The sequence below is a fragment of the Dendropsophus ebraccatus genome, chromosome 4 (assembly GCF_027789765.1).
Source record: "Dendropsophus ebraccatus isolate aDenEbr1 chromosome 4, aDenEbr1.pat, whole genome shotgun sequence".
Lineage (NCBI taxonomy): Eukaryota > Metazoa > Chordata > Amphibia > Anura > Hylidae > Dendropsophus > Dendropsophus ebraccatus.
The window spans coordinates 131,884,525-131,899,534 of record NC_091457.1 but is presented as its reverse complement, the minus strand read 5'-3'; the positions used below and the strand labels follow the sequence as shown (position 1 = coordinate 131,899,534).

At 46.4% G+C, this 15,010-nt stretch overlaps 1 protein-coding gene across 1 annotated transcript; it reads right to left on the bottom strand.

Annotated features, from left to right (window-relative positions):
- Positions 1–7,679: 7,679 nt before the first annotated feature.
- Positions 7,680–13,479, bottom strand: LOC138788778 (uncharacterized). Its single transcript, XM_069967043.1, has 2 exons — positions 12,474–13,479; positions 7,680–10,094 (listed from the first exon to the last, which is right to left on the bottom strand). Exons 1-2 carry the CDS (start codon positions 12,931–12,933, stop codon positions 9,124–9,126), a joined length of 1,431 nt encoding a protein of 476 aa, XP_069823144.1. The 5' UTR covers positions 12,934–13,479; the 3' UTR covers positions 7,680–9,123.
- Positions 13,480–15,010: the final 1,531 nt, after the last annotated feature.

Genomic DNA, 15,010 nt, shown 5'->3' with positions numbered 1-15,010 from the left:
GTGCTGGAGTTGCTACGCTGCAGGCTGATGGCAGTGAAATTGGGCCACTGCGGGTTGGTGGTAATCTTCCAGCCGGGCTGCTCTCTGATGGAACTGTTCAGCCACTGCAGGCCCCTGGTGATGTTGTCCCAGCTGAGCAGGTCGCTGATGGAATTGCCCCAGCTGAGTGGGTTAATGAAGGGTTCAATCAAGGTTAGCGGTTGTCTGGTGGAAAGACAGCCCACCAGGATTGGAACCAAATAGCAATCCTCTCGTCTCAGAGACACTAGAAAAAGCTGGCAGCATACGCTAGTGATCACTAGTGAGCCCCTAAGAATAGAGAGTCTGGGGATCTGCACCATTTTTTTATAGGGCCCTGTGATTACATCACCAATTATGTCACTTACGTGATGTCACTGCTTGTCGTAGTGATGTCATCAGCGTGTCCTGACATGTTGTCAGGTTGTCATGATGGAAAATGTTGTTTCAGGTTGGAGCACATTGCACTGCAGTGCTATTTGCCATGTCACCCACTTTACAATATCAGATGTGAAGTAGGCTTTTTTTAATAAAATTTTTTTTTATTTTTCATAATAAGAAATATATGACAGCACTTAGACACATTTACATCATGTGTCTAAGACCATAGATATGCACGTTGTCGGACATGTGAGACATAACATAAAATAACATAACCTTATTACTTCCCCCCCCCCCCCCCTCCCTTTCCACAGATGCAGCAAGAGAAATCAGTCACCTGGATGTTTAATGCTAGAACAATTACACCCGATTGCCTGTAACCTTCAAGCGACCCAGCGACCCTGCCAGCTCAGACGTAAGGTACCATTTCGTGCCAACGAAGGGCTGCATTACTTCCTTGATTTCTTGATCAGACAGAAATCTCACAATAAAGGTCTTCCATTTTTTGAAAAACCCTTTAGCGGTTGCCTCTCGCACTCTCTCACATTCTATTCTGTCAAGGAATAGGAAGTACTTCATCTGGGCCACCACCTCCCGCATAGTGGGTAGGGTGGGTTGCAACCAATTTTGCAATAAGCACCTTTTGGCGACCAATATAAAAGCGTGAAGTGCTAACGACACCCGTATAGACTCAGGGGCGGAGTGAAACAAGAGCAATTGTGGGGACAAAGGTATATGCGTGTTCCATCTGTTTTGAATAAATGTCAGGACCTGCGTCCAAAATTTTTGGGTATATTGACAGGACCAAATGCTATGGGTGAGATCAGTAGAGGGCTGTTGGCATTTTGGACACGCCAATAATCTGTCAGGTGCCAATGGGTGAGGAGGAATATTAAACCCATATATGGCCCTATGCATGAGCTTAAATTGTGTTTCGCGCCAACGTTCACTGGGGACCGCCCTACGCACCACCGCCCATCCCTCCAATATTTTTTTGGGTAGGTCCTCGTCTCCTATGATGGATGACCATTTAGAAAACATTTTATTACTCATGGTATCATTTGTCCGGGATCCCAGTTTAAAATAAAGATATGACAGGGATGGATTTGTGGGGGGTTCGGTAACCATTGTATCCATCTCATTGAGTTTGGTCAGTGAGGATAAATCCCGAAGCTTTGAGGTTAAGAACCCCATTACTTGACCGTATGCCAGGAAGTGAGATGGAGGCAACGAGTAGCGGACACATAGCTCAGGGAAAGTTAGAAATCTATGTTCTTGGTGATGGAACAACTGTTGTAAGGAAACAATACCCGCCCTCCTCCAGAGTCCAAACAGTGGGTTTAATCTGCCTTGGGGGAATTCTGGATGTTGCCACAGCACAAGGTGCCGAGACAGTAGCTGTGGCAGGCCATATAGCCGCCGCACTATCTTCCAAGTAGCTATAGTATCTTTTAGGAGCAAAGAATGCTTGATCTCTGGAGGAAGAGCGGGGTACTTGGTGTGCAGCAGCGCTGCCAACGACCAGGGGGCAGCAAGTTCCGCCTCTAAGGCCACATTAGAGTAGAAGTTAGTATTCTGTATCCAGTCTATGCAATGTCGTAACAGACAGGCAAGATTATACCTCCGCAGGTCTGGAAAATTGATCCCCCCTCTAAGTCTAGAGAGCTGTAGCTTAGCCAGTGCAATTCGGGGCCGCTTACCTGACCAAATGTATCTCGTGAAGGCAGACTGGATCCGCACGACATCCTGATGGCGCAGTAATAGGGGGATGGTCTGGAGGTGGTACAGAAGCTTAGAAAAACTAAACATTCTAATTAAATGGCATTTGCCAAGAAAGGAGAGTGGAAGCCTTTCCCACGTTTTAAGTTCCGTGAGGATTTTTGTAAACAGCGGGGGATAATTAAGGTGATAGAGCGACTCAGGAGTACGACCTATGAAGATCCCTAAGTATTTGATTGCTTTAGAAGTGATTTTAATCGGGGTGTTATCAGGCAGCTGGGAGCGAAGCGAGTGTGAGCTAGACAGGTCTAAGAGTTCACTTTTAGACAGGTTTATCTTAAACCCCGATATATTACCAAACGTCTCCAACATCTGATAAATGATCGGTAGGTCTTGATTTGGTGAGGACAAAAACAACATAATGTCGTCAGCAAATGCCGTTACTTTTACTTCCCCTAGGCCCACCCGTATGCCTCTCACCCTACTAGCTACCAGCCATCTCAGAAAAGGCTCCAATGCAATATTAAACAGCAGGGGCGACAAAGGGCACCCCTGTCGGGTGCCTCTCCGGAGAGTGAAGGGAGCCGACAGGAACCCTGCAGAGTGGATCCTTGCTTTGGGCTCAGCATAGAGCCCTGCAAGGAAAGACCGAAAAGACCCTTCGAATTCCATCTTATCAAGGACCGCACCCAGCCAGCCCCAGCCCACACTGTCAAAAGCTTTCTCGGTATCCAGCGACAAAAGGGCTGGGGATGGATGGGAGCCAGGATCCCGCCGCACAGCATCTAGCACCGTCACAACCTTACGCAGATTGGCCACCGCCGACCTCCCTTGTATAAAACCAACCTGAAGGGGGGTTATAAGCTTGGGCAGGAAGGAGGATAACCTATCCGCCAGTAATTTAGATACTAATTTCAGATCTACATTGATTAGGGAGATCGGGCGGTACGACCCCGGCGAGGTTGGATCTTTTCCCTGTTTGGGCAACACCTTAATATGTGCTGTGTTGACCTCGGCTGGGATTACCCCTTCCCCCGTTAGATATTTATTAAACAAAACTGTAAGATGGGGAGTAATTTGCTCTCGGAGAAGCTTAAAGAATTCCCCTGAGTAGCCATCAGGGCCCGGTGCCTTCCCATTTGGCAATTTTTTAATGGCCGCCGCTAATTCTTGCTCTGTGAAGGGAGAATTAAGCATGGTCCTATCTTCAGAGGACAGGCGGGGAAGTTTAATCAGATGCCAAGGGAACGAAGTAGCTGGCTTCTCATCATCTCTTTTAGAGTACAATTGATTATAGAAATCGCGTAGTATGCTATTTATCTGGGCGGGATGCGACGCCAGATACCCCTTGGAATCACGTAGATGGGTTATGTTAGACATAGGTTTGCTCCCTTTAGCCAAGTTGGCCAATAGTTTGCCAGATTTATTTCCGAATCGAAACAATCTCGCGTCTTGTCTAGACATGAAGAGTTTCTCTCGGCTTTCTACCCAAAAGTCATACTCAGTCTTGGCCTGACGCCATTCCTGCCTATGAATTTCGGAGGGTGTTGTTTGAAAGGTAGTATAGGCCCTTCTCAGAACCTGACCCCTCTTCTCTAATTGAGAGGTAATGTCCCTCTTTTTTTTTGCCAGGTAGGACATGATTTGTCCTCTCAGGACCACCTTTGCCGTACTCCAGAACAGCTGTGCATTGTCTATATGTATTTGGTTGTTGGCCTTGTATTCAATCCACCAGCCTCTCACAAGTTCCTGGAAGGTTTCATCTAAAGCCAGCTGTGCCGGAAAACGCCAAAGAAAGTCCGAGCCCTTTGGCTGTCCTTCTATCACCTCCATCACCACCGGCGAGTGGTCCGATATGACCAAGTCGCCTATGGTAATAGAAGGTATACGAGACAACAGAGGTTGAGACACCAGCATAAAATCGATACGCGATCAGGACTGCTGAGCCCAGGAGAAATGGGTGTAGTCTCTACCTTCTGGGTTTCGTTCCCTCCATAAATCAGAAAGGTCCAAAGCCGCCAGAAAAGTGGGAAGGGGCGAAGGTCTCCCCCCTGTGGTAGAAGGAGACCCAGATATGGATCTTCTATCCTCCACAGGGTTCCCTACCACATTAAAGTCTCCTCCGACTATTTTCATTGGGGTGGTGTCTATCAAGATATTATCTCTCACTGAATCTAGAAACTGCGCTTGGCCGCTATTTGGCGCATAGATGCTGTAAATGCTAAGTGGAGAGGGGTGGCTCTGTAGGGTTACCTGCGCCCACCTGCCCTCGTCATCATGGGAGGTATTGGTTATTTGTGCAATCAGGCGCCTGTGAATTAATATGAGTGTGCCAGCTTTACCTCGAATTGCTGGGGAGCCCACCACCTTGCCTACCCATAGACGCTGCATGCGGATGAAGTCTGCCTCCCCGAGATGAGTCTCCTCTACTGCTGTTCCTGCTCGCCCGCGCTGTGGGATAGGGGCGTCACGCTGTGAAGCCTGGCGGCGGGAGAGTCTTGCTGGGCCGCGCGGCAAGATGGCGCCGCGACCATGTGCGGCCTGCCCTCCGACTGCCGGCTTCCCGCCCTCTGATCTCCTCCGGGCCCTGCTCGTCGAGCTCCTCTGATGGGTCCCCCCACCGCACAGTCCAATGGCCAGGAGCGTCCACCCCTCTCCGTACCTCCGATGGTATGTACTGGTGGTGTCGGCAGCTGCAGTATGTAGCGCCCGGGCACGGCTGCGGGCAAGATGGCGTCTCGTTTCCGGCGCAGCCCGGTGTCTGGCTTACCGGACGTCCCCGGTGACCCTGCCGGTCAATTTAGACACCAGGGGGATGGTCTTGTGCCCCCGGGTTAGGCTCCGGTGTCAGCTCCTGTAGAGATGGGCGGTGAAGGGGGAGATGCTGCCGGATTGTGGGGTGAGAATGCGGAGCTCCCTCTCCACACGTCCCTACATGGCGGCGCCGGAACCGGAAGTTCCGTGAAGTAGGCTTTTATGGCCTCTCAGAATGATGTAGGGTGAGTTAAGACATGAAGGATATGTTACAGATTTTTACAGCCCAATACATGTGACTAGCGGTTTTAAAACCTAGTCCAGGGCATAGCTAAAGGCTGATTGGCCCTGGTGGAAAATTTAAGCTTGCCCCCCCATCCCATCTGATGAGGTGCAGTCAGGGGCCAATAATATTATTTCCAATTACTCTAAGGTGACACCCCCTAATGTGCCACCATGTCCTAAAGAACTGTCACTGTGTCCCCTCATGTATTGCACCACTGTCACCAATAATGAATGGACTGTACTGTGTTATTCTCTAATCATTTTTTTCCTATCTTTGACTCTCCATCTGAAAAACTACAACTCCCATCATGGCTACCAGCAGGGCATGGTGGGGGTTGTACTTCTGCAACATAGAGAGCCCCAGGCTGAAAACTACAACTCTTATCATGAACTGTTAGCAGGGCATGGTGGGGGTTGTAGTTCTATGGATAATAATCTCACCTGTCCTGGTTCCTGCTCTTCCCTGGGGCTTTGGCGTCCTTTGGTCAGGTCTGGCTGCTTTGTATGATGGTGGAGCTAATTGCTCAGCCTGTATTACACGGAGCAGGAGTCCCAGAGGCAGGTGAGGGAGCATGGGGCTCCTGCCAACAGTCTATTCAGTTGTATCAGAAGTTTTGCAGGGAGAGAGCAACTTCCTGAACCGGCTGCCAGTATCACAGATGATTCGGGAGAACTGCAGAGTGACAGGATGGGACAGGTCGCCTCGGCAACCGCTGCAACCCCCTATAGCTACGCCACTGCTTGCTACGTGCAAAATAACACGACTATGTTCAATAGTACTCAAAACCATGTTACTTCTGGTTACAATTTCACTGCCAACCTATTATATTGGCTTAGTCTTGACTGATGTTTTGTACAACTTGATATATATGGTATATTTTGGCTCTGCGTAGCCGCTACTTTTCTTATATACCCTTTTTTGCAATAAAAACATTTAATGCAAAAAAATAACATGACTATGACAACCACCCAAAGTCTAAATGTGATGATTTTTTGGTTATAGGTGTAATGCAACTTTGCCAGGATTGACCTCAGTGCTGGTCATATGCAATATAATAGCCAAATTTCAGCTATAACAAAGTCACACGACAGCGGGTCATATGAACCCAGTCTTAGCATTTATTTAGTAGGAAACAGCTCGGCCACTGCTGTATCTTTAAGCCGCCCACTTCCTCCAGAGCGACTGACTGGTGCCGTGCCCGCAGCACAACCACCCACCACCTGTACTACCTATACTCTGACATACTATACCAATACCATACTATACCTATAGGTGTCAAACTCAGGCCCTCCAGCTGTTACAAAACTACAATTACCATCATGCCTGGGCAGCTAAAGCTTTATAACTGCAGCCTTTTACCCTCCCCATGTCCCGACTGAAGCTGCAGAGAAAGCCTTGTCAGCTGAGGGGAAGGAGGCTGATGGGAAATTTCTTAAGGTGGCAGTAACTAGCACTGGTAGCACAGGCTGTAGCTGCTCAGTGCTGTGTAAAGTAATTGTCACCAGGCAGCAATTAGCTGCATTCTACTGCAATGACCAAATGGCAATACAGCTGCTAGGGCCCCCTGGGGATGGGGGCCCTGAACAATTGCCCTGTTTGCCCCATCTAACTCCAGCCCTGGAGAGGACTGTGCACCTGTAACTGTATAGCCACACAGTTCTTTCAGTGATCAGGCAGATTGATTACAAATTCTCTGCCCATTCTGTAGTAAAATTTTTAGTGATTGGAGCCCCTTTAAAGCAGACTTGTCAGCAGACAACAGGGGAGTAACAAGTCCCTGTCTTTTTCTTAATATGCAAATGAAGTTGAAGTGCCAAGGGGCGTTCCTCGTTTACAATTTTCTAATAGTCTATGGGGACCACTAAACATTGAAACTGGAGGTGGAGTCTTTCCTCAGCACTGCAAAAGCCAAAATAAGTCCAGCTCATCTCTGCTAAAAAGGAAATGGACTGGGTTTTCCTGGGTTCTTGTTGTGCTGAGGAACACCCCCTGGGCACTTGAGCCTAATCTGTTTTAGTTGCCCCCCAAAAAAGGAAAAAAACACTGGCGTTGTCCTTTAAGAACAAATATTTATAGCAGGAATAAATGTTAATTGATATATATATATATATATATATATATATATATATATATATATATCATACATCTGCTGGACAGATCAAGCTCTGACTACTGGTTTATTTCATAGAAATGCAATTGTTCCTAGTTTTAGTCCTATGAACATTTATTACTTTCTTACATCCATTTCAGCATAGCTGGGTATGCATAATGAAAGCTTAAACCTTATGAGAGTTCACATACCGAACCGCAATGCATCCTGGGATGTACTATAGTCTCCAACACCTGTCTCACTCTTTATGAAGAGATGGTTAATTTGAGTCGAAGGCGCAGAAGTAACAGTCTGTTACAGACTGCTCCAAGACTCTAACTTTTAATATTAAAGCACAACTCCTGACAACAATAATGCTCCGATGGAACTTTACAGGATGTCGCTTCTATATTTCACGGAAATGCAGCCCCCACACCCCTAAATAATGAAGGACAACAGTTGGAATAAAAAGGCCGTGGCACTTTATTATGGGTAAACACAATAACAATGTTAAGCCCAATCAATAAATAAATAAATAAATAATAAATAAATAAGTAATAAATACCATACTCAGGGCTTAACGATAAAACCATGTCCGCCCGAAGGCAGGGCGACAATACCCCCCACTAGTAAAGTGCCACGACAAACTTGACTTTAATAAATAAGGGAGGGAGGGCGGGAGCAGCAATCTTCTTCTCTCACTCCACGCCGACTGAGCAGCGCAGGGCAGGTTCCCATATAAGTACTGCTTGAATTCTCCCTCACAAACTTAAGAGCCAATCACAAGCGCGGGCAGATAGTTATTTTTAGCTCTCCCTTTTCCCGCACATTTCCCATGGCCAATCACAGTAGGGTCTGTTGCTGGCCAGAAGTCCACACACACCTGAAAGATAAAAAAGGGGGGGGAGGGGAAGAGAGCACAAACCTGACAAGAACAACCGTACCTAATCTAACACTAACAACAATAACTTTACCATAAGGGGATGAGGGGCGCAATTCCGTGTGTCCCCCTTTGATAAAGGGGGGCCCTTTCACGGAAATGCAGCCCCCACACCCCTAAATAATGAAGGACAACAGTTGGAATAAAAAGGCCGTGGCACTTTATTATGGGTAAACACAATAACAATGTTAAGCCCAATCAATAAATAAATAAATAAATAATAAATAAATAAGTAATAAATACCATACTCAGGGCTTAACGATAAAACCATGTCCGCCCGAAGGCAGGGCGACAATACCCCCAAAAGCCCGGTCAGTTTACTGACCGGGCCCCCCTTCCAATCGTGCCACGGCACCCAAATCCACCATGGACTGGAAATGGGCATTTAAAATATCTGACCCAATGCAAGATAGATGCACTGAGTCAGACCAATAAAAGCCAGGGACATATCCTTCCAACTCTAAATGCCTGAAGGATAAACCTCCTAACGAGGTGATGAATCTGGATACAGCATAGTTAATTCTCTTTCTGATTTTCTCATGGAAGTACAGTCCTCTCTTTATCCAAGCCAGACGGGGGATAATTTCAGAAAAAATTAGAATACATTTAGGAAAAATGCACTTGAATAGAGATAGGTCCCTCTTTATTTCACATAGCAAATCAAGAGTCTTAACCTTTCCTATGTCATTACCCCCGGCATGTATAATTAAGATGTCCGGAGGAGGCAGAGCAGCGGCTAAATTCTGAAGGATGCAATATAAATCCCTCCACCGGAGGCCGCTATATCCAAACCATTGAATCTCGAATTCATCTCTGTTAAAACTGAGGTTAGCCCCATATGTGCGCTGCTCCGCTCTTTTAGCAGCCCATACTACAAACGAGTGGCCCAGAATCCAGACCTGTTTTTTACCGCCTAGGAGAGAAAAGAGAAATTAACTACAAAACTAAAGCTGGCCTAATATACAACTTAAAACGATTAGAATCCCAACGGCCCAACCTCCTGATCAACTGTTCATCTAACCCTGCAGAAGCAGCCTCAGTAGCTGCACCTATGCGAAAAGAGTGACTGGTGAAGCGCAGATTACCCAAACCCAAATTAACTAAACATAATCTAAGTACTCTGTTGAATTGATACCGGGTTACAAAAGACAGGTCCTCATGAATAAAAAGCACACCATCAATAGCAGGTCTGATTGCTAGATATGAACTTAGACACTTGATAGGACATACCTCAGAACCAGAAAAAGCATTAATACGCAGAACAGAACCCCTACCCAGCTGATCTGTCTTAGAAAACCTAATCAAAACACTCAAAATACCAGAGGAAATAGAAACATCCGACAACAATAAACCAGAAGGGGAGATTTTGCTAAAAGATACCAACTCACCCAACCTAAAAGCACCGAAAAAGGCCAGAGAGAACAATGCTTGAAATAAAACGACTTCAAAGTCAGAAGAACAGACTGACACCAAACTACCATGTAATTTTAACAGAAGATCAACAGTAATAGGACGACGAGCGTCAGGTGAAACCCGCCCTTTCTTATATCCCTTTAAAACCTGCTTGACAATGAAAAAACCAGAAACACTGCTGAAGCCAAATAATTTAAGGAAGAAAGAAACACCAGCCAACATTTTTACAATAGCAGAATGTGAAAGATGTTTACTAATCAGCATATTAACAAATGCTAAAGTCAACCAGACATCGTGCTGCAGATAATGCTCCTGTAAGGACAAGCAAAATACCTTCCATTGAGACCATGCGGCTGAGTAAGCAGCCCATGTGCGCGGAGCTACTGCGCTTCTAATGAGCTGAGCTGTTACTCCAAGATCAGGGACCACAGATGACTTGGACACGCTATGCCCTCCACTTCTGCCTCCGGCGCCAGACGCCTGAAATCTGTGAACTGACCACGAGACAGTGCATCAGCTATGGTATTTTTAGACCCTTGCAAATGTACAGCTTTAAGCCAAATATTGCATGACATACAATACAATACTATATGCCGTAATAACTTTACCACCATAGGTGATTTAGATGACAAACAATTGATTGCGTAGATTACACCTTTGTTGTCAGATCTCAACAGAATACTTCTATTACTGAACTCTCTACCCCAAATGACTAAGGCCACTAACACAGGGAACAGTTCCAACAAAACGATATTAGAACAAACACCTGCCTGAACCCATGCATCAGGCCACGGTTCAGCAGACCATTTACCAGCAAAGAAGGCGCCATAGCCATGCGCGCCAGCAGCGTCAGTGTATAATGACAACGCATCCGCTTCCACAAATTCGGGTAAAAACACAGTATGCCCATTAAAAGAGGACACGAACTCTAACCACATGCTCAGGTCCTCTTTTAAAGGTTTAGTAAGACGGACATGAGCACGGGGGGACTCCAGACCCGCAGTAGCTGCGTACAACCTTTTAGAGAAAACCCGCCCCATGGGAATAACCCGCACAGTAAAGTTCAGGAGCCCTAAAAGAGACTGTAATTCCTTCAATGTCACCTTGCTTTTTAATAACATACGCTCCAGTACACCCTTCAGTTTGAACAATTTCTCAGGTGGCAAACGGAACTCCATTTTTAAAGAGTCCAGAGTGATGCCCAGAAACTCCAAACAGTGACATGGACCAACCGTTTTGTCCTCCGCCAGTGGGATACCAAAAACCTTGGAAAACCAATTAAAATTAGACAGCAAATCCGCACAAGCGGAGGAGTCAGAACGGCCAATAAACAAAAAATCATCTAAATAGTGCACGACAGCGCCCTCTGGTACGCTGTCGCTCACTACCCAATGAAGAAAAGAAGCAAATGTCTCAAAATAATAACATGATAAAGTAAAACCCATGGGTAAACAGCAATCGAAGTAAAACATATTATCAAAATAAAAACCGAGGGAGTTAAAACCGTCTGGATTAACAGGGAGCAAACGAAATGCAGATTTAATATCACACTTGGCTAAGTATGAGCCCACACCAAACAATCGTAGCACTTTGACAGCATCAGATAGAGAAGCATAAGAGACAGAGGCTAGAGATTTATCCGCATCATCATTCAAAGAATAATGCAACGGATAAGATAAGTGGTGAATCAATCTAAAAGTCCCGGGTTCTCTCTTAGGGACCAAACCCAAGGGGGAGATACGAAAGTCAGGAAAGGGGGGTGCGGAAAAGGGGCCCGCCACCCTCCCCTCCAAAACTTCCTTTCTTATTTTTTTCCTGACTATATCCTCATGTATAGAAACTGACTTTAGATTATTGATAATAATACAACCTTTCCCAGAATATGGTGGGACATCAAAACCTATAGCGAAACCCTGAACAATTAAATTAGCCTTCTGTCTGTCTGGATATTTGTCTAGGTACGGTAACATTTTTTCCAGTTTCACTGGAGTCGATGCTTTTGGCCAGCAATTCTTTTGTAGAGGGCAGCCCCTGTCCAGCTTGTGCAGCTCGCTTGAAACATCGTGACATGGAGTGCTGACCGCCACAAAAGGAACACTCGTGGCGATAGCGACAGTTGGAGGCCCATTTACAGGATCCCTCATTAAAGGCAAAACAAGTGCCCTTACGAAAAGTACCCTGCACAGAGGCCGGTGGTTTGGAGGCAGCGCTCCTCTGGGGTAACATCAAACTCAGCCATAGGCCTACATCTTTGTTTCCCCATCTAAGATTAGGGTGTACAGTAAGCTTCTGTCTAAATGCCTCATCGTAATAAAACCAGGCCATACCGCCGAAGCTGCGGTACGCCTCTAGAATGTTGTCCATATGTTGAAATAATGCAGAGCATAACTCTGGACGTTTCTCACCCATGACTGCACAGTATATAGCAAAGGCATGTAACCAATTAAATATGTACCGGGGTGGTTTCTTTCTATCATCTTCAGACTTATCCTCAGTTTTTTTAACCGCTACTTCTCTATTAGACGGTAACAATGACAATAAATCAATGAAGTCACCACGCCATATCTTATCCTTTACATTTTGCTGCAAATGAAAACCCAGTGGGGAAACTTCGCAGGCTAGAGCCTCTTTAACACAACATTCTGGCACACCAGCACTCTTTTCTATCACTGGCGTTACATTAGAAGCAGAGCACTCTAAGCCTGACACACTCACATTAGGGGCAGCACTTGAACTCTGAGACCACACATTTAAGAGAGATGGGTTACTAGGCAAACCCTTTGCCACTAGGGCGCAAAACTGTCTCACTGCATCATTGTTAACTAAGGCAGACATACTAACAGAAGGGACAGGACCCACATGAAGATTCTCACCCACAGCTGCTGACTCTGCTGCACCTCCGTGCTGTGGTGTATGGCTGTCACTGCTGGGCTGCTGTGATGACTCATCTCTGTGTGCTGGAGATCTGTGCCGCCTCCTGCTGGAGCTGCTGCCATGACGACGATCCCCACGGGCCCGAGACTCTTCAGGAGGGGGGGGAGGGACGGGAGCTGAGCCAGTTCTCTTACTGCTGCTCCTCCTCCTCTTCTCAGGACGTTCCCCATGTCTGTTCCTGGATCGATGATGCCTCTCAGCAGGGGCATCCGCTTCCTGCTCAGCCGGATCTCTAGGAGGCAGTATCCGACAGATGACCCTTCTCGATGGCCCCGCCTCTTCCTCTTCTGGTCTGGCCTCAGCAACTGTAGGCACCGGTTCCTGAAGGCATCTACGCAGCCATGCCTCTCCGCCTGCTCCCTCAGCCTTCCTCAGCAACTCAGCCAGAAGATTCTCCATCCCGGCGATTACTATCTCTTGCAGCCAGAACCGACAGGTAAGACTGCTGCCCCGCCGCTGCCCGGAGCCTGCTCTTTCTCAGTGAACTGGCTATGCTAATAAGCACCACACCGTCACAAGTTAGCTCCTTTACAGTGAGCTGCGCTATGCTAATAAGCACCACACAGACACAGGTCAGCTCCTTCACAGGCAGACAGCAGCAGCAGCAGCAATCTTCTTCTCTCACTCCACGCCGACTGAGCAGCGCAGGGCAGGTTCCCATATAAGTACTGCTTGAATTCTCCCTCACAAACTTAAGAGCCAATCACAAGCGCGGGCAGATAGTTATTTTTAGCTCTCCCTTTTCCCGCACATTTCCCATGGCCAATCACAGTAGGGTCTGTTGCTGGCCAGAAGTCCACACACACCTGAAAGATAAAAAAGGGGGGGGAGGGGAAGAGAGCACAAACCTGACAAGAACAACCGTACCTAATCTAACACTAACAACAATAACTTTACCATAAGGGGATGAGGGGCGCAATTCCGTGTGTCCCCCTTTGATAAAGGGGGGCCCTTTCATGAAGTCTGTGTTAAATGTAAATGAATTACTTTCAGCTACTGGTTTCATATTGATCTCTCCCAGTGCAGAGTGTTGAAGTGTCCACATCAGAGTCAACTGTTCATAGTTTATATCCAGGTTTTATTTCCAGGTGTTTGTTAAAGGGGTACTCCGCCAATTTTTTTTTCTTTCAAATCAACTGGTGTCTGAAAGTCATACAGATTTGAAATTTATTTCTATTTAAACATCTAAAGTCTTCCAGTACTTATCAGCTGCTGTATGGCCGGCAGGAAGTGGTAGATTCTCTTCAGTCTGACGCAATACTCTCTGCTGCCACCTCTGTCCATGTCAGGAACTGTTCAGAGCAGAAGAGGTTTTCTAAGGTAATTTGATACTTCTGTGGACAGTTCCTGACACAGACAAAGGAGGCAGCAGAGAGCACGGTGTCAAACTGGAAAGAATACACCACTTCCTGCAGGACATACAGCCAGGGCCGTATTTACCACTAAGCACCCATGGTCCAGTGCCAAGGGCAGCATCTTGAAGGGGGAAGTTGGTATTGGTCAGGTCTGGTATGGCGGTGTTATCCAGTCACAGGATGGTGGTATTGTTCAGGTCCGGTGTGGCGGTGTTATCAAGTCACGGTATGGCGGTATTGGTCAGGTCTAGTATGGAGGTGTTATCCAGTCACAGTATGGTGGTATTGTTCAGGTCTGGTGTGGCGGTGTTAAATGTGACGCCTGGAGCTATTACCTACCAATCTACCAATCCTGTGGTAAGAATTCCTTCAGACAATATGCAGACCGCTCTAATCATTGATCCTATGTGGAAATTTGTTTATGTTTTAAGCAGTTAAAAACCATGAAAAACGCTATTCAGACAATGTTTCTACATGTAGAAAAAATGCATGTGGCCGAAACCACATCTTCAATTCTTCCGCAGTAGTCATGTGCTGTTACCAGGATTATTGGCCATACGCCTAATGGTTACAGCATGAGGGTCTGGTATCAACTGCATGTGGTGACGTCCAGTAAATGTGGGAACGTGGCCTAAGACTGATCAAATATCAATATAAGAGTAAGTGTAAGACAAAGCTTTCTGTGACTCAGGTGGCAGATATATTCAAGAATGTCATTTATTATAAGGACTCCCTGAAAGAAGCAGTTATTACTTATTCTTTACCACTCTGAGCTGTACGAACCTGCTGGGATCCAGGACAATTGGCCTCCGTATAATAAAGCCTGGGTAGGATTGTCAGTGGCCACAGGTATTTGCCTAGGTTTCAGCCCAAGCACACAATAGAGGAAAAGAAAGGAATACAAAGTGATATGGAGAAGTCTGTTTATCATAAGTTTTTAGACTAGAAGAATCATCAGCTGATGAGGGATATGTTAGCCGAAACGCATTCTCCATGTACCTGCTTGACTTGAATAAATAATTTTTTATTTGGTGATTGCGGGCATTCTTCTATTCTACTGCTTTGGGATTGCTCCTACCACATGCACCACCTGCCTTACAGAGTGCCATCTTCCTCCATAC

Excerpts from the sequence above, each read along its gene's own strand:
- LOC138788778 (XM_069967043.1), bottom strand. The coding sequence starts at position 12,933 with ATGGAGAATCTTCTGGCTGAGTTGCTGAGGAAGGCTGAGGGAGCAGGC. Across the intron at positions 10,095-12,473 it reads AGCAGAGTCAGCAGCTGTGG|TTCACAGATTTCAGGCGTCT; the intron begins GTGAGAATCTTC and ends TCTCGTGGTCAG.